Here is a 20,641-nt window from a genome sequence, read left to right on the forward strand (position 1 = left end):
ACATGTTTAGTTGTTATTTTTTCTAGGAGGGGTAGGGGGAATTTTAAATAATTTATGATTTTTGACTTATGACTTGTTGGGTGTTTTTTTCAATGGATTTCTACATGCCAAATAGAATGGAACCACTATTTTGTCGATATAACTACATTATTAACAGATTTAGAGTGCTATCTGAAATAAAATAAATGTTTGTGCACAAAATTAATCATTTAATATTTAAACAAAAAAAACAACAATTAACTTAACATCCAGTATTAATTTAATGAGTTTATTTTTACAATAAATTTAATTTTTCCTATTATAATAAAATACCTCCTCGCAGCAAACCTGCTGACCAAGCAAATTTTCATTTACCTGACAGGATTACTATTTATTTTCTATTTAAATAACATTAATTTTAATGAGTCATTAGGGTTGCTGCTAAAGGGGAGGTAATAGGGGTTGTTTTTATTGAAATGTTGATAGCTTAGTATAAAATAAACAAAATTGCCAAGTTTGGTTTAAATATATCCACAAACAAGCGAACTACAACAGTTTATTTATTTTCCATTAGAATAACATGGGAATTTTTAATTTACATATTTTATTCTCCTTAACCTTAAAGGATAAGAAGTCGGTGAAAAATTACTTTAATTTTTACGCAAAGTAAATAAAAGAAACGTAAATAAAAAGAAACTTATTTTATAAAAAAAATTAAAGTACTTTTTTACAATGTAATGATGGAATGAAATTTTTACAGTGTATGGTTTGTATATTTTTAAAACTATTCAGCATGTTTATAAAGATAAAAACACTGAAGTATTGAATAAATACAACACAAGGTGGAAATATCTTACTGTAAAAAGTCATCATCGGCTGAATCTTTCAAAAATGAAACCTTCGTATATCGACAATTTATTTATAAGAAGTTTGCCTGCCTAAACTAAAAAAGATCAAAACAAACCCAATTTTTAAAGATATTAAAATAGTTCTTAATTAATCTGGCTCCTTATAGTATAGATGAGTTTCTAAATAAAAAATGAATGAGCTAGGTATACATTCTAAAATAATTGTAAAATTGTATGGTTAAGTCTTTTAGATTAAGTTGTATAACCAATTTTGTATGCGTTTACACTATTCATGTATGTAAAATGTATAAAGTGAATAAAGATAATTTGATTTGATTTGATTTGATTTGAACCGTTAGGCGTACAACCAGGCATATACTAAACTATTTAATCTTTTAAGCTCTAGAAAGTGGTTTGGAAAGGAAATTGTGAAATTCTTTGTTTATGAGGTCAAAATGGGAAAACCCAATTTTCTCCCCATAAAAATCCCCATAAACCCCTGTTCCCATAGTCCAATAATGCTGGTTCGCAAACTCGTTCGAATAAATTTTGGTTTACACGTTTGCACTAAATTACATCAAAATCGGATAATTTGTGCTCGAGTTATCACCCTAAACGGACACATATGTATATGAATTTGAAAGGATGGTGTTTTTGACTTCTGGGGACCTTAAAACAAAAATGTAAATTGGTCCCGGGTCTAGGTCTTACCATGAGACCTACGGTAATAGCTTATTCCCTATATGGGAAATTCACTAAAAACCTCGTTGTAACTTAGAATGTATTCCTTTGACTTGCTGAAGGATATAAAAACAGTATACATATGTACAAAACATATAAAACATATATACAAACTTTGTAGGGGCTACGCAAAGGTTAATAGATATTTACTTGAACTTTAAATCATAAAACATGGTTTAAACCCTGACTTAATGTCAATGTATTACAATGTATTATGGGTTTATGGAGACTTTTGTAGGGAGAAAATTGGTTTTTCCCATTTTTGACCCCATCAACAAAGAATTTCACAATTTCTTTCCAAACCACTTTCTAGAGCTTAAAAGATTTAGTAATTTAGTATATGCCTTGTTGTACGCCTAACGGTTAAGGAGATAATAAAAAAAAAATGTAAATTTAAAATTCCCATGTTATTCTAATGGAAAATAAATAAACTGTTGTAGATAAATAAACTTGTTTGTGGATATATTCAAACCAAACTTGGTAATTTTGTTGATTTCATACTAAGCTATCAACATTTTAATAAAAAACACCCCCATTACATCCCTGTACAGCAAACCTAATTATTAATTAAAAATAATGTAATTTAAATAGTAAATAAATCTGACAGTTTCAAGGACAAATTTTAGTAGAAATCCTGAAAGATAAATAGAAATTCGCTTGGTCTGCAGGTTTGCTGTGGCGGGGGTATTTTTTATAATGGGGAAAATTGAATTTATTGTAAAAATAAACTCATTAAATTAATACTTGATGTTTAGATAATAGTTTTAATTTTTATGTTTAAATATTAAATAATTAATTTCGTGCACAAACATTTATTTTATTTCAGTCATATAGCACTCCAAATCTGTTAATAATGTAGTTATATCGACAAAATAGTGGTTCCATTCTATTTGGCATGTAGAAATCCATTGAAAACAACACCCAACAAGTCATAAGTCAAAAATCATAAATTATTTAAAATTCCCCCTACCCCTCCTAGAAAAAATAACAACTAAACATGTACCAATATGCTAAATCTCTTATAGAGGTGGTTCTAACGACCTAAATATGGTTCCTATCGATTCACCGTGTATACAAACCTTAAAAACGACTTCCTAAATGACTTCAAATCGTGAATAATGAATTATATCAAAATTCCCCCTCCCCACCCCCTAAAAACCATGTTCCCCCATCGGGACTGTTAGGGACTCATCGGATCTTGACTTCTATTGGTAAAACGAAGTTAAAACCAAAGTTTCATCCCTGAACTAATTTTTTTGTTTTTTTGGTGAATTTTAATCTATTTTGCCTGTACTAGACGAGTGAACTGCGACTGCGCGGCGACTGCGATCACCGATCAGCACAGCACAGCAGCCGATCAGCATCAGCACTATCAGTATCAATTTCAGCACTCAAACCTCAAACTCAGCAGTCAGCGACTGGACTCTCGACTCCCCACCCAACTCTTATTAGTAAAACTTTTTTATTTTTATTAAAAAGTAAACAATAAAACTAATATTAATGAGCCTGAGCCAGGGCCTGCAGCCTAGAAAAACCCTAAAAAAATAGTTATTTACAGTATTAGTACATGGTGGAAGGAAAATACAGTATTAGTAGGCTAGGCCTATATGCTAACCCTGAACCCAAAACTTAATTTCAAACATTTAAATCATCAAAAATTCGTCAGGTGATTTTTTGGTTCTAGGAATTATGGAATTCTTTTAGGCTAGAATCAACAATAACAATGTAGTTAAACTTAGTTGTTGTTGTTGTTAGTTGAGTTGTTTTGTTTATATCGTTGGTTAGCATAATTGTTCTCCTCCTATAGAATTAATCTACCATAATTTACTTAACTTTTTCATAGTAGGTAATAAGTTTACTTAACTGGGCTACGCTAATATCGATTGAAATTATCGATTTGATTAGTAAACCTTCATGCGATTTTATCACCATCAGCAAGTTTGGTTCTGAGAGGTTAGGTTATGATAGTTTTATTTTATAATAGACATATTTAAAAAAATATTTTGGATTTGATAGTTTCAATCAATATTAGTGTAGCCCAGTTAAGAAACTGTACCCACTTAAAATAATAATATGTAGGCCTAAGCCTAAACTTAATAGCCTTCTGTATTTTCTTAAACATAAGTAAAATCACTTTGATGTTTGAATTCCAATTTGTACAACACAATAGGCCTATTAAATTTTTGTATTTCACTAGGTGAAGCACCTAACGACTAACGAGACACAATGACTTCACTGATCAGCCAACAGATGTATCCTCCGAGTCATAAAACTATTTTTGTTCTGGACCACACACCATACTTTGGGATTTCCAGTGAGGATTTGTTGGAATTTGATTTTACCAAAGCAAGAGGTCCAGGTTTCATACCTCTTGCTCCAATCGTCAAGTCATTATGGACATGCATTGTAGAAGCGGCTCTAGAATATTGCAGGATAGTTTGGGACATTTTTCCACAGCATAACAAGCTTGTAAGTTGAAATACCGGTACCTTGTGTACTATTTATTTGTGAAACTATTGATAGGCTTAACTTAATAGGTAACTTAACTTACCTTTCTATTATGATCCTATTAATTCTCTAGCCCTGCATCAGGCTTCTTAATACTTAATTTTTAGGCCACTTTAAGTTAATACTTTTAACTGAAATGGTGACCGTACAAATTTATAATTTAAGACAAAGATTAGGAGGTGTATACATTTTTATATGTAAGCTTGTCACAGGCCTAACTTACCAAGATTGGTTGGTTCCTAATTCTAATTTAGCCTAGGCCTAATTCATTAAAAGGCGAACAACTAAGGTCAGGGAATCCTGTTTTGAATCATGAAAACAAACATTTTGAGCTTAATATTCCTGTGTACCCTACATTGTTTTGTGTTAGGTGACCACTTGTTTCAAACGTACTGTTCATTAGGCCTACTAAGTTATGCCTTGAATAAAAAGTTCTTAAAACAATCAGGACTGCTTTACAGTTTCCAAGATTTTTCACAAACAAAACAAATAAGAGAGACACAAAAGCATTAAACAATTTGGCTATGACTACCATCTGCTGGCGACACTATGCAACTGTGATATTATTTTAATTTGGTTCAGGGAGAAAACTGTAAATTGATTCCTTGTTATTAACACTATAAACATAGGTATATAATTATTACTTTTTCTTTAGTTACAGGAATTTAGAAAATAGGTAGTCAAATATTTCATAAAATTATGCTATTCCTCTTGAGACTAGCTTGCACTTATGACACTAATCTTTTTCAGGTGAGATTCATTGTCAGTGATAGTCAAGCTCATACCTTGAACTCGTGGAACATCTCTCAACAGAGCACAACTCATGTAAGTATATTTTGCAGCTCATGTAACTTAAGTAGGCCTACAAAGGTTCATGTAAGTATAGCAAGCCTCATTTATATATAACAGCATATGGCTCTTGCATGCATTTAATATCCTAGGTAGTATTAGCTAAACTTCTGTGTAAAGCAAGGCTTATGTACATTATGTCTCATTTAAGTGTAACTAAGCTTATCACAATGTGAATTCAAACCTATCACACTTTTGACCTTTATTCATAGGGTTACCATATTTTTTATTGATCCTAGATCTGGACATCGGCCAAACTGGGGGGTCTGGAGGGTATGGAACACCAGAGGACGTGGGTGACCCTCGGGAAATTTTCGGTTTCAAGATGTTTTGAAACATAAAACTTGTAATTAACCTAGCTTGATATACTAGCTTTTGAGTTTAAATAAGCACTATGATAAATAAGATAGACTATTATACTAGCAGCTGTATTCATACTTGCTTTTTTCTTCAAACAGCTATTTAGGTGATAGCTTCAAAAGAGTAAACAAAAGTTCTGTGAAAGTCAAAATGTAAACTTAATAAATTTTTTGGTGACTAGTAAATAAAACTGCTTCCATAAGGATAGAACGAGACTTTAAAAAGCCACTGGGGTGGAGCCCTGGTAACCCTTAACAAATTGAGGGTTTCATTTCATTTCATTTCAATATCTTTATTCAACAATTGTACATTGTACATTGAATAGTGTCAGATTCCTAACCTAGTAAATAAAGTTATAAGCTAAAATTACAATTTATATAATACTAAGAAACTAAAAATAAAATCAGGTTAATTGGGGAAACACCTCTTTAATGGAGTAGGGAGCGATTTCTATGAGATAATTTTTTAATTTGTTTTTAAATTTGATTGAGTTGCCAATGGGTTTTAAATGATTTGGAAGAAACCGTAAAAATCTTCTTCCGGCACAGGTGGGCTTTTTATTTGAAAATAAAAGATGGTTGCGACTATTTTCTCTTAGGGCTTTTCCTCTTGTATTGTAGCATAATTGTGCGTTATCTGATATACTTTCTTTCGCTATGAGAGCAGTTTCAAAAATGTATTGGGCAAACACAGTTAATATTTTAAAATTTTTGAAATGAATTTTAACACATTCATCATTTTTTACTCCCATCATTGTTCTTAATGCCCTTTGCTGTAATTTTAAGATTCGATTAAGATTTTTCTTAGTTGTAGCTCCATATAAAGATATACTGTATGAAATGTGGCTATGGACAAGAGAATGATATATTGTTTTTAAAGTATTGATATTACATAGATATGACATCTTTTTCAAAGCAAATATCCCTGAATTTATCTTTGAGCAAACATGATTGACGTGGTCCTGCCAGGATAGATGTTTATCAACTTTTAAACCTAAAAAATCTATTTTTTCAACTTGTTTGATTTCATCGGAATCCAAAATAATCAACGGTTCTATTTTGTTTTTACATTGCTTAGTTGAAAATGATATAAAATTAGTTTTACTTTTGTTTATTTTGAGATTGTTGGATAGTAAGTAATTTTTAATATTTGCAAGTTCTATGAAGGTATCTATTTCAATATGTTCTACTGTTTTTCCTGTAATTTTTAAGTTAATGTCATCAGCATATAAACACATATTTCCACAAGGTACACACGACAGAACATTTGGAATCTTATCAATGTAGCAAAGGAATAAAACAGGGCCTAGTATTGAACCCTGAGGGACACCAAAGTGATTAAGTTTTATTTCTGATCTGTTTTTTACCAGCCAATTATTTTTATTAGACATGATTTCAACGTATTGCTTTCTTTCCGATAAATATGATTTGAACCACGCCAAAATGTGACCTCTTACTCCCATATCTTCTAGTTTGAGTATTAGAGTTTGGTGACATACCCTATCAAAAGCCTTCGTAAGGTCCATTGATATTCCTATAACATTTTCGTGGCTATCAATTGAATTTATTATACTCTCAAAAAAACTTGAAGCAGCTGTAATTGTTGATCTGCCTGAGCGAAAACCATGTTGGCCACTAAATAGAAGGTTGTTATTTTCTATAAAAGACACTAGCCTAATTTTCATTGCCTTTTCAAATAATTTTGAAATAACTGGCAAAAGTGATATTGGTCGATAGTTTTCTACGCACTGAGGGTCCCCCTTTTTGAAAATAAGCACAACCTTAGCAACTTTTAATAATTTTGGAAAATGACCGGATATAAAAGATGAATTAATTAAATGAGTAAAAATTGGAACTAGTTCTTGTTTTGTATATTTTATTACTTTAACGGGAATTTCGTCGTGCCCACGTGAAGGTTTGTTACTTAAAGAGTTTATCAGTTTTTCTACTTCCTCACATGAAACAGGTTCACATCGAAATAATGTTTTAGATTTGACACAATTTGTTAGTACTGGCTGGTGATTATCTAACAGCTTATTACAGTTTACAGAACCATTCTTTCCAGATAAACTTACAAAGTAGTCATTTAGTACATTAGATATTGCCCTGGGATCTGCAATAGTTGTTCCTTTGTACGCAATGGTCATGTCATTCACTAAGTTATTTTCTTTGTTACCTACTTCTTTATTTATAATTTTCCAGGTTGTTTTCATAACATTATCCGAGTTATTTATTTTTTTATCGTAGTGTAATCTTTTAGTTTTAGGTTCATAAACCTATTCTATGGAATTTGGCATCCTATATGTCTATATTCAAAGTTTCATAGCTAAACAAATAAATATACAGACATCTGTTTTTATAATTATTCGTTCTTTTGTTTTATTTCATTCATTGTACTCAACGGACGTCAAACCAGACACACGTTTCTAATAAGGACTGTCCGGACAAATAGCAACCTTATTTATTCAGGATCTTGTTTGATAACAGACATTTATCGGGGTTTGTATTGGTAAAAAACTACCCCTTCAGTTTCTTGGTTTCAGGTAAACAAATTTGACTGTAGGTCTTAGACTCTCACTTCTGGGGAAGTTTTTTAATTGACTATTTTCCATTTTAATAACCTAAAATTAAAAAATTCCTCACTTGTTATTCCTATCGAGAATATAATAACTTACATTTAACGGACACTAAATTATGGAGGGATAGGCCTAATTTTCTTCAAGCAAAATTTCACATTAGCTAGGCCTTTATATTTTTGAAACCATCTCACCTGTAAAATCCAACCAATTTTTTAACTGTATTTCCTTACTCAACCCCTTCCCCATAGAACAATTAAATACCCCCGCCGCAGCAAACCTGCAGACTAAGCGAATTTCCATTTGACTGATTGGATTTACACTGAACTGTCTACTTAAAAATATAGCATTTATTCCCGATTTAAATAGAATTAGTTTAACAAGTACTTAGGTTTGCTGCATCAGGGAGGGTAAAACTGTTGTTTTTTTTTGTAAAATGTTAATAGTTAGTAAGAAATAAAAACATTTTCCAAATTTGATCAAAATATGTTCATAAACAAGCAAACTACAACAGTTTACTCATTCTCCATAAGAATAACATGGGAATTTTAAATTTACAATTTTTTGGAATTTTCTCCGTAACCATTAGGCGCATGATAACGCTTCAATATACTAAATTATTTGTTTTTTTAAGCTCTAAAAAATGGTTTGGAAATAAATTGCTAAATTTTGTGTTTTTTGGGTCAAAAATGGGAAAAGCCTATTTTTACCCCATAAAACCCCCCGTAAACACCCGTTCCCATGGTCCGATCATGCTGGATTGCGAACTCGTTCGAATAAACGTAGGTTTACACGTTTGTACCAAATTTCATCAAAATCGGATCATTTTTGCTCGAGTTATCGTGCTGACGGACACATATATATATATATGAATTTGAACGGATGGTGTTTTTGGCCTCTAGGGACCTCAAAACGAAAAAAAAAAATCGGTCCCGCGTCCAGGTCTTACCATGAGTACTACGGTAATAGCTTATTCCCTATATGGGAAATTCGCTAAAACAAAGCAGCTAAAATTCATGTTGAGTGTTTATATTCATCTCGCTGTTTGCAGCTGTTGAATGCTTTATCAGTGGTGGGTGTGCCACCTAGAGCGTCGTCCGCTGATTATTCCATAGTGCACGGCCTACAAGCTGCCATTTCGGCTATGTGTGAATGCTCTGATGCTCAGCACGAGAAACGAACGGCTCTCACAGAGAATGCTACTAAGGTAACCCTCCAATGTAGTCTTAAGGACCCTATTATTTTAACGGCTAATATTAATATAGGTAAATATTGTTCAATAATGGTATAGGCCTAGTCCAGTAACGGTAAAAAAATTTTAAACTGTGTATTTATCCCATACAGCACACTATTGTATGAATAAATTAATTGGATTTAGGTTATAGTTACCCTCTCTATTAATTTCAAAATTACCCCGTGCCGGGGTTGCTTTTTCCCTGGGGTGGATGCTACCCCTTCTCGGTTGTGAGCAGTTTTTCATAAAAAAGTGTGGAAATTGATAAGTTTACTTGTTCTAAGAATGTTTTGTTCTATGAAGTTTTCTCTGAATGTAAATAGCTTAATGTTAAACCATACATTAGGCTACTTGGTCGTAGTGAGCTAATTAAAATATGTAATTCAACTGTAAAATTAGTGTCAATCCATTGGCAATCTATATCTATAAAAGAGGAACTATGTATGTATGTATGTATGTGTGTGTGTGTGTGTGTGTATATACGTTATGGACTCCGAAACCACTGGACAGATTGTAATGAAACTTTCAGGCATTATTAAGCATCTTTCAAGGATGGTTCGAGTGAAGTTTGGTGCAGATCCGTCAAAAGGGCTCTGCCCCAGAGGGTATTAAGTGGGCCAATGTCAGACTTTTTGATCTACAATGTTTACAAATAAATATAATTTAAAAGCAGATGTTTACTTTCACCAACTGTTTTGTAGGTTTGAATAATCACAACATTCTGTATTAGCATTAATCGGAGCACACCTGAGCACTTAACAACGTTTAAATTCTCCAATGTTAAATATTAAAACATAAAAACCTTTATCAAAGTACTGTTTAAACAATAAAAGGGATGAATTTTTTAAATTTATGACAACAGCTAATTTGCAACCAAAAGGTGAGTGAGCGCAGCGAACGATTTCCAAACTGAAGGTGAGTGAGCGTAGCGAACGAACTTCAACCAGGACGTGATTGAGCCATGCGAATACTTATGAAGTTAAGCGGGGCAAAGCCCGCGGGTACAGCTAGTAAATAAATACTTTTTTACTTATTGGTGAGTGAAATCATTGGTTTTCAGACGGTTTTTTGTAAATAACTGAAAAAACTATGTATGTAGGCCTAATCAATAAACCTGTAGTGAACAAAATTACGACTTATGAAAAAAACAATCAAAATTGTTTTATTGTCAAAATTGTTATCTCAAAATTATTCTAATTATTGGCAATTTGCAGGTGTTGAATCGCTGCCGAGTTATCTGCTTGACCTCTGCTAGAGATAACGCTTCTATCAAAAGTATGGAAGAGATTTTTCAAAATGAGTTGGTCCAGGCAAACAAACTGGCTGCTGCGTCAGACCAGTAAGTTCATAAATAGGTTATCATCGTTACTATCAAATTTCCATATAGGGAAGTTACTATTAGGTAACATACCTAAACTCCATCACATGGTTATACCTAAACTCCGAAACAATTTACTTTTATGAGTTTGATGGTCACAGAGTATAAAAACAGTCTTTGTTTAAATTGTCATAAACTGTGTGTGTGTCCAATCTCCCACCCCCTGTAATTTCTTTTATTAATAGAGATAAAATTAAATTATAATATTAAGGAGATGTTTATATGATTGAAAAAGAAAGTTTTTTGTGTATATCTAAATTTTTACACCCTCCCCCCAAATTAGTTTGGGGGTAAGTTGAAATGTTCAAATGTAAACTTACTATTTCAAGTTGTAAATAATTATAAATATCATAATAAAAGAAAAAGAATGGTGCAAACTAGAGGTCTCTATATCAATACCATCAAAAGTTATGGCATTTCAAAGCTTTTAATTTTTTTCAAATCTTTTCTTTTTAGGTTTCTTTTCTCAAGTTTGTACCATTCCTTTTTCTTTTATTATGACCTTTATCTATAAGTATAAAAGAGGATGTTTGTATATATATTTGTTTGTTTGTTTGTTTGGGGGGTGATAAACTCGGACACCGCTGAACCGATTGCCACGAAACTTGGTACATACGTGTAGAATGTCATGGAATAGGTTTATACACCATCAATTTCGTGATCCGTCCAATCGGCTCCGCCCCAGTGGCTCTGGAGTTTCCCATGTTAACCTTATGAGAAATGGAATTAATGAATCTTAACAGCTGTTTCAATTAAACAAGTTGGTTCTGTTCTATGATGTCCAATAGCTTTAAAGTTACAAGGATTACCAACAGGGTGCAGCACTATTATTTTTTTTACATTTATGACAACTGCCAATTTGCAACCAAACCTGGAGGCGAGTTAGCGTAGCGAACGAGCTAACCTGAAGGCAAGTGAGCGTAGCGAACGAGCTAACCTGAAAGGCAAGTGAGCGCAGCGAACGAGCTCCAACCTAAAGGTGAGTGAGCGTAGCGAACGAACTTCAACCAGGACGTGATTGAGCCATGCGAACGAGACAATTAAACGTAACGGTACTTAAATTATAAATAGTCAAAGGCAAGACAACGTCTGCCGGGTTCAGCTAGTAACTATGTATAACTTGATAGAGGTTTACATTTGAACATTTCAACTTACCCCTAAACTACCCCTTTTGGGGGGAGGGGTGACAATTTATATATACACCAAAAACTTCCTTTTTTCATCATATAAATTCCCTGAATATTATAATTTTATCTCTATTTATAAAAAAAAAACACAGGGGGGACTTTTGAGACACACAGTGTTAGTTAATGTGATAACTCAAGCATTTGAGGTCTGTTTTTGATTAAATTTTGCATGAATGTGTGGAACTGGAGTTAGTAAGCAGATCGCGTAATAAGAACCGGAGTATAATGAAGTTTTAAAATTTTCTAAACAGCTTTTAACACTATGTATAAAATGTACCTAGGTACTGTGATGATAAAGCTGTGTTAACTATTTTTGTATTTCCACAGTCTTATTCCAATCCACCACTGCCACCTGGTTATCATCAACGTTTATCCCAACAATCTAGACGTCGTTGCAGTCACACCACATCCACCGCTTAATGTAAGTAGAAACATTTGTCTGTTTTATTGCTAATTAATTTGTGATTTCTGTTGATAGTTGGTTTGTTTAACAATAACTCAAGCAAAAGTGATCTGATTTTAATGAAAATTGGTACAAACGTGTAAACCTACGTCTATTCAAACATTTGTTTCCAAACCATTATGAAAAGCTTAAACAAATAATTAAGTATATTGAAGTGTTTTTGTACGGTTATTGTTTTGGAGAAAATAAAAAAAATTTTATTTCCTTTTTTTTCTTATGTAGAATAAGTAAACTCCTGTAGTTTGCTTTTTTATGGATATATTTTGATTAAACTTGGCAAATTTATTTATTACTAAGCTATTCATCTGACTAAAAACAAATTTTATTTACCCCCCCCCCCTGTAGTAGCAAACCTAGGTACTTGTTTAACCTAAAATTATTAAAAAAGATTTAGGGTAACTTAATAGATTAATTGAAAATATAACCATTCAAATGAAAAATGCTTAATCTACAGGTTTGCTGCTGCAGGGGTATTTAATTTTCTAAGTATCAATTCTACCTTACCAATATATTTTGCTGTTTATATTATTTATAAAAACAGATACACCTAAGTTATTCAATGTTAGTTTTTTGGAAATGGCACTTTGGTTAGGAATAGGCAGAATAAGGAAGGAGGAATGGATACCGTACACAACTAATTTGAAACTCAAGAAAAAGTTCCGGACAGTTAACAGCAGTTCACAACACACTTAATTTTCAATTCGCTCCTACAAGGACTAACTACTTCCTTCTGAAGAAGCCTCTTGTAGCAGCGAATTATCAAATTAATTGCGTTATGTACTTTCTGTGTTGTGTACAATGCCTAGAAACTTTTTTCTGGGTTAATATTTTCCTTGGTAAACAATTATATTTGAATTTTAAATCTATCGACTGAGCACGCTATCAAGACATTGTTCTAGGTATCAAATCTGCTAAGTACAGAGGTTCACTGTGCCAAGGCAGCTGGCCAAGTAGCGTCCAAGTTGTCACATCTGATCCTCTCCCATTACGACTTGGCCTCCACCACCGTCACTGGTATTCCGATGAAAGAGGAGCAGAACGCCAGCAGTAGCGCCAACTACGATGTGGAAATATTCCATGCCTCTCATGCTCATACTACTTTACTCGGTAATTTGACTTGAATTTCCAAGGAGTAATTTTGAAATAAATAAAATTAAGTAGTCGGATCATCTATTATATTATTAAAGATATTATTAAAGTGATACAATCAAATTTTATGTAAACGGTTAAGGTCATTTACCAAATAAAAATATAGGCATATGGCACATCAAAATGAAGCTTAGAGTGTGTAGATTTGCCGAAAAGTATTGATATGGACGAATTTCCTAAGGGCTCTGCCCCACAGGCTAATTTCCAAAGGGCTACCCCTGGCATATTTCAAAAGTTCAAATGATATAATTCAATTTAGTTCATGAAACAGCTGGTCAGTGCAATGAATTGGTGTTTGTTTATTTACTAGAAAAATGAAGATTGAAGAGGGTTATGTTTGGTTTTAAAGAAAGGTCGTATAAGTTTTGTTTAAGTATTGTGCTCAAAGTTTTTATTTTGTAATTTATATAGTAAGCTACATGGAAAGAGGCTTGACTAAAATTGAAGAATTATGGTAAAACATTTCATTCATGAAGCAGCAATATGAAGAAATTGATGCTAAGGTATGTGTCCATACATTAAAAACACATACATAAAAATTTGAGTGACAGTATCATTCTCTTAATAGCTCATTGGGACCGATGGATAACTTATGTATGTAGTAAAACTTAAATCTTAAGTGAATATGTATCCAAAATCACACAAAACTAGGTTTTTGAGTGTTCATTATTTCACTTTTTAATAAGTTTCACAATTTGTAACTAGTCAAAGACATTATTCAACAATTAAGTGAATACAGGAAAAATGTAAATTGTCTTGAGGGTTGATAGACAGATAGAAATTGAGATAATACTCTATTTTGCTTTCTGAGGCTATGTACCTAACTTAAAAACTAAAAACTTCAGTGCAATTCACAGACTAGACCGCTCTTGTATTTATTTAGATATTTAATTAATTTCCTACAAAAATTGTTTATTACTGTTGGGGTTTTATTTAAAGGGCAATGGTATGGATGAAATGAAGAAACAATTTATTATCGTTCACAGTGATAACATAATACATAACCATCATCGCACTACGTACACATAGAATTACATTACAGGCAATGCGGCAGACACGGCCATTGTGAAGACGATGAAGGAAGGCTCAGATTACGAGACGGTGACACTCAAGTGGTGCACACCACGCGGCATGTCTCCCACCGAGGTACACAACTGTACGTCCATGTTCAGGATAACTCCCGTCGACGTTAACAGGTCCGTACGCTTGTCTATGCTATCTGGTCAAGTTTCAGCAGTTTGCTGGAAATAACTAAATCTACACTCAGCTTGCATTGCATTCAAATTTAGATTAAGTTACTCGCCAAGGTATTACTTGCTGTTTTTTTGTTGTTCTATCTTCACATCCTAGGACGCTAGGATCTAGTCCAGAACCATTTAACACATTACTTCATGCTAAGTCTAGAGGGTTGCAGCATTTATCACTTAAATCCATTGGTGATAGGTGTGATTGGAATCAGGTGCCTTGCGGACCGAAGTCCCGAGCTCTTCTACTAGATAAGTTTTGCTCCTCTTCGTCTGAAAGTAATAATAATTGGACTAGATTAGATTTTGAATACACCATGGCACCAAGATGCATATTTTAAGCCGGGGATATTAATTTAGTAGATAGAACTCACTAGCTTCTTTGATTTATTATTTTTTTATAGGCTACTTATTTTTATTTGAGACAAATTTACGACCACATGGTCCTTTCATACAATTAACATCAAATTTAACCTTAGATAATAAAAAGAGTCCAGGGGATTTATACACATAAAGTGTACGCCTAGTGTCACAGTTTGACATTTTGTTGTGAATAAGATTCTGAACTTTTGACCTTTGATAATCGACCTCGACATTATAAATTTCCAAAATAATCTCCTTCAACTGAGATTGTCATACCTACTGTGTAAAATGTTGTGGATTCCACCATCAATAGCAGGTTAGTGGAGAAAATGTAGTATTCGTCTATTTATTAGGGGGTTGCCTATTTGTGTGACTAAAGTCTGTAGCTTTTTGGTTGCTCTAAACTTGACCAAGCGTACTGATCTATAGGCTTTTAATAAACTTTTCTGGCTTTAGAACATGCTGATCTCGGTGAAAAAGCTATCGCACATCTTTCACTAGTCTTCGCTTTAAAATATACGTACAAATGGGTGTGTTGGCGTTGTATAAAGCTAACCTAATAATCCTAATATTTCATATTGGTTTGTGTTGCAGTCGTCCGTCATCGTGTCTCATCAACTTCCTTCTGAACGGTCGGTCGGTCATGTTGGAGATGGTGAGACGAGGCGGAGGCAAGGTGATGAGTCATCTGCTGGCGGCTCACGGAGGAGAAATATTCATCCACAGTTTGGGCACTGGTCGAAGCATACTGGAGGACCCGCCCAGTATCAGCGAGGGCTGCGGTGGCCGTGTTACTGATTACAGAATAACAGTGAGTGTGGATCAGTCTGTCATATCAGGGTTTAAGCTACTGTCTCATCTTGCGACACAACACATAATTGCAACAATTATTAGACAGGCTATTGTATTGAAAATTCAATATATTTTGGGGATTGAGGCCACAATGTTTGCACAATCGTGGGAGATGTCCAACATATCTGCAAAATTGCAGAAGCAGATGTCCACAATTTTTCCGCGACCACTGATGTGATGACTTGTTGAAATAAACCATCCATTCAGCTAATCACCTCGCATTGTTTCAAAGTTGTTGATTCTATAATTTAGAAAAGTTACCGAGTGACACTGTAATCTAATGTGGGTATTACATGCTGATAATGTGAATATTATTATGCTTTAATAATTTTATGTGTGATAATCGCTCTCTCTCTCTACTGATAAATGGATATTATATGCTGATAATAGGTTTTATAGTTGATAAATGAATGCTGATCGGCCTATGTACGGTACGCTTGATCAAATCAACTAAATCGAACTATGATCTTCAAATTTACATATATTTGTGTTGAGTCAATTTTATCTCAACCCGTACTGAGTACAGGAATGTTTAAATGTAGGCTATTTAATATTGGGTAAGCTTTTTTTGTTAAATTAGCTTAAAATTTGTATTTTTTTGTGAAATATTTCCATTTCTAATATTTTGAGTGTTACATCTCAACTTTGTTACAGGATTTTGGCATTTTTATGCAACAAAACAAGCTCATACCTGTAAAGAAAAAAGACAAAGGATCGGCCATGTCTCCCAACGCTATGGTGAAATCACGGCTGGAAAATTTGACAAAGTTCTGGCCCATTACAATATCATCAACATGTATTTTCAATTTCAAACAGGTAAGTAAAGCTAGCTTTTCTATTTCTATCAAATAAGCCCGGCATAAAGATTGCGCATTTGGTGTGAGGTTCTTTTTTCGGTACTTTGATATTATACCGACAACACCTTAATTGGTTGCCCTTAGGTTAGGTTATATATTATTATAACCTAACCTAACCTACCTAACCTAGGTACGTAGTAACCTAACCCACTTTAGGTGTGGTAACCTAACCCACTTTAGGTGTAGTCTGTGTAATACCAAAAAAGCCTTTTTTATTAGTGTTATTGGAAAAAAACATCTTTTTGGGTGGAAACTTAATTTTGGTATTGTAAAACAATATAATAATTTACTTAGTTATTAAGTTTGTTGAGGAAAGGGTATTTATTTAGAACAGTTTAGTGTACAATATACACCCTCTTAAAATCAACTGTTGCCTGATCAAACGTAGATTGATTAAAACAGGTAACTTGTCAACATGTAATATACAATGTATATGAGAAACAAACTCACCTGCATGCCTTTACACCATAACTAATTTTGCATTGTTTTCTTTCAAATTGTACTCTCAAGTAACAAAGTATGCACAGTAGTTGTGTACGAACATACCTGTACTAACTAATTAAAACAAACTGTACTCTAAAAGATGATCTATCCCTCCTATACAGGGTGTTTTTTTTTTCAAACTTACATCTTTATTTATGTAAAAACCGCAATAGATAGAAATATGCAGTTGGCGGTAATCATCTATTGACGTAGGGGGCACAATTTTTTTGAATTCAACGTTACATTCACATTCCCCCCCTTTCCCCCCTGCCCCCAACTTAATTTTTTTAAATAGCAAGGTACCCCTTGTGACATATCAAATGAAAGAGCATGAAAAAAGAAAATGTTTGGTGAAAAAAAATTAAAATCGGCTCATGAATTTGTGAGATAATCCCCCTTTCCCCGTACCCATAACTTGTTTTTTAATAGCAAGGTACGCGGGTACCTTGTGACATATCAAATGAAAAATAAATTTCACCAAACATTTTCTTTTGTCATGCTCTTTCATTTGATATGTCACAAGGGGTACCTTGCTATTAAAAAAAATTAAGTTCCGGGGAGGGGGGGGGGAAATATCTCGCAAATTTATGAACCGATTTTCAATTTTTTTCCATCAAACAATTTCTTTTTTCATGCTCTTTCATTTGATATGTCACAAGGGGTACCTTGCTATTAAAAAAAATTAAGTTGGGGGCAGGGAGGGAATGTGAATGTAACGTTGAATTCAAAACAATTGGGCCCCCTACGTCAATAGATGATTCCCGCAAACTGCATATTTCTATCTATTACATAAATAAAGATGCAAGTTTTAAAAAAAACACCCTGTATACTGTTCATTTTACTGTATAAAAAAGGAGTAGTATGTTGAATTTTACCATGCTGATTATTATTAATGTATTTGGTAAGGTGGTCTAGTGGTAGAGGTCGCTGGTTCAAATCATACCAATCACCAATAGGTTATCTAAGTGTTATATCTAAAATCCGTCCACATCTAATGCCGCAACCTCTAAGCTTACCCTGAAGTAATGTGGAAAAAAATTCTTGGAGTAGAGCCTAGTTAACAAAAATGTAGGTTAATTTTTTGGTTTGTCCGCAGTACACAGAGCCCCTACTGAGCCTGATGGTAAAAGATACATTGACAGAGGAAGAGGTGGTGCAGTGCAAGCAAGGTATCTACTCTCTTATTGGACTGGAGGCCAAACACGAACCACTGCAAGCACCTACTGTAGGGCAGCGCGGCAAGGGGCCTAAACGGTAATTGTTTTACGATCGTAGAAGTGGTTTTCATTTATTTATTGAATTACATGTCTGTAGTTCATACAAATGACAGCACAAATTGTCAATGGTAAAATCTAAGACCTAAAACAAATACATCGGTTTTTACACAAAAACAGTACGAAATACCTGATTTCAGCTGCCATCTAAACAGTCGACCAATAAAAAAAATTTAGCCTTCAGAAATTTTAGGTAAAGTCCAAACTGTGAAAAATTTTCTAGCATTTATTAATATAATAATTGTCTCTATTTTTTATATGTATGATAATGTTTTTCTTGAATGCCAATTCAACTTAGATAAATGAAAGGTATTGGGTATTGCCTTTTAGACATTCCATCCCCATGTTAAATGTTTAGCCAGATTTTTCTTCAAAATTGTTGAAGTTGATGCGAACACCTACAGATTGCTCTGATCTAAATTACTAAATTCTGTTGAATACACAAACTTTTTTATCAAGTCAAACATAGGGAATGACGTATGGTGAGCTGTAGCAACTGTTATGACCCATCAACCTGGTCAGCAACCTAAAATAAGGTATAACATAGAAATTTAGACTCTAGAACATTCTGTGACTGGCTTACACAACTACTGTATGTTCATTTTAAATAAAAAATTGGCGACAGCTGGTCCGATGTATACTTTATTATCCAGTCAATGGCATTGCATTTACCTCAGAGATCTTTGAGCCCTATTTGTGCAAATAGGGAGATACACCATAAAATTGCGTTGGTTTTAGTGAACACAACGAACCCAACAGAAATATCGGGAACTTTGCTGCCTGGGGAATGGTGAAGCGAGAATCAAAATTGTAGCGGTTTTACTTCATAATTGGCCATGAGTCTCTAATGTTGTGTTGGTACAGGGAGGAGCAGTATCGTCAGATGTGGGCTGAGCTAGAGACGTTCCTCAGAGCGTACACACAGACGGAGCAGCACACACGGGTACTGCAATGTCTGCTGGAGTGTCGTAACAAAGAAGACGACAAAGTGAAAGTGGAGAAAGTGGAACTGGACACAGTGCTGCGTGAGTTAGATCAGTAAGTAGTCAAACTGGGAAGAATATAATCAAATGACTGCCAGAATGCAGATTTTTTACTCGTTAATGCCATTTACCTTTTTCAATATAGGACATAATAACGTCAGAGCCTAATACAATGTTAGGTTAAGAGACTAACTCGCTCGGCTGCCAAGCTTGTAAATCGAAATCTACATTTCCTAAATGCTGCCTTCTCTAATCTTGGTTGGGTAGATCATTTTTCTGGTCTCTTCTTAAAATAAGAAATGCTGTTCAATTTGCCAGACTTACCTTCAGATCATTACTAATTGAATTGACTTGTTGTTAGTATTTCAAATTTGTTTGGGACTGATTTGTTATCTTTCTTCATTAACCTTCAAGAAATTCAAGCTTCAAAAGATACTATTTTACTAAGAGCCATTTCTCAGGCCTATTTTGATATTGACCTAGAGCTTTCTCTTAATTCAGAAGTCTCTAAAATTTAACAAAATAATTAGTTCATCATCCACTTTATTCCAGAAACGGTGCGAGCCCTGAGGGCTTAGGTCACACGTTGACCTGACCTGAAGTAATGTGACAAACAATCCCAGGTCTGTGTCCAACAGAGTAGAGGGGGTTTTTAGTGAGTAGTCTGACAAGCTCAGGAGTCTCACACTACAGGCTGGCTACCTGTGTGCGTAAAAGCATTTTTACCTCCTCTCCCTTATAAAAAAAAAAAAAAAAAAAATCCACTTTATTCGAGGTCTTTCACCTATTTCCAAAACAGTTTTTAATTCAATTAAAAATATTTTCAGATTCAGCAAAGACTCTTCCTCGTCAAGGTCAGGCACTCCCACTCCTATGGAAATTACACACAGAGCGAGTGTTATAAGAGCGACGACAGACTCGCCGATGTCTCCGCCTCTACAGACGACCCGGCCTAGACACATCCCTCGGTCTCTGTTGGATATGTGGATAGCTCGGAACACCAAGCCCAAACGAGCACAGTTCTACGGACAGCTGACTGCTGAGCCGTACGGGCGAGGGTCGAGGGCAAGACTTTATTTGAACATGAAGCCCGATCCAAATGCTCCTGGTGTGGACAAGATGGCTGTTAGTTCCTAAATGTGTAAATATTTTGTACATAAAAGTTTATATAAAACTCTCGTTCACTTGGTTTTACCCTTTTTTGGTTCAGTAGTTTGATTGTTTGGTGTGTTGTTTTTGTGGAATAATTTGCTGTAGTTTTCACAGATGTAATGGTTATGGAAAATACTTTCGGGCAGCTTAAATGCTTTAATG

General features: G+C 34.0%; 1 protein-coding gene across 3 annotated transcripts; it reads left to right on the forward strand.

Annotated features, from left to right (window-relative positions):
* The first annotated feature begins 2,907 nt into the window (after window positions 1–2,907).
* Window positions 2,908–20,501, forward strand: LOC128991893 (integrator complex subunit 13). Of its 3 annotated transcripts, none has more exons than XM_054415162.1 (13): window positions 2,908–3,019; window positions 3,766–4,037; window positions 4,827–4,901; window positions 8,912–9,067; window positions 10,309–10,433; window positions 11,987–12,080; window positions 13,022–13,229; window positions 14,314–14,467; window positions 15,473–15,689; window positions 16,385–16,546; window positions 18,167–18,324; window positions 19,209–19,382; window positions 20,155–20,501. In XM_054415162.1, exons 2-13 carry the CDS (start codon window positions 3,795–3,797, stop codon window positions 20,462–20,464), a joined length of 2,076 nt encoding a protein of 691 aa, XP_054271137.1. In that variant the 5' UTR covers window positions 2,908–3,019; window positions 3,766–3,794; the 3' UTR covers window positions 20,465–20,501. The 3 variants fall into 3 exon arrangements, with proteins under 3 accessions (XP_054271137.1, XP_054271136.1, XP_054271138.1); XM_054415161.1 differs by lacking the exon at window positions 2,908–3,019 and adding an exon at window positions 3,061–3,234; XM_054415163.1 differs by lacking the exon at window positions 2,908–3,019 and adding an exon at window positions 3,393–3,410.
* The last annotated feature ends 140 nt before the right edge of the window (window positions 20,502–20,641 follow it).

This window comes from Macrosteles quadrilineatus, unplaced genomic scaffold (assembly GCF_028750875.1).
Source record: "Macrosteles quadrilineatus isolate MER2022 unplaced genomic scaffold, UCM_ALF_1.0 Scaffold_4__1_contigs__length_99947679, whole genome shotgun sequence".
NCBI classification, from domain to species: Eukaryota; Metazoa; Arthropoda; class Insecta; order Hemiptera; family Cicadellidae; genus Macrosteles; species Macrosteles quadrilineatus.

Coding starts and splice junctions, on each gene's coding strand:
- LOC128991893 (XM_054415162.1), top strand. CDS start 3,795: ATGACTTCACTGATCAGCCAACAGATGTATCCTCCGAGTCATAAAACT. Junction 13,230..14,313: donor TGCTCATACTACTTTACTCG/GTAATTTGACTT, acceptor ATTACATTACAG/GCAATGCGGCAGACACGGCC. Junction 16,547..18,166: donor GTATTTTCAATTTCAAACAG/GTAAGTAAAGCT, acceptor GTTTGTCCGCAG/TACACAGAGCCCCTACTGAG.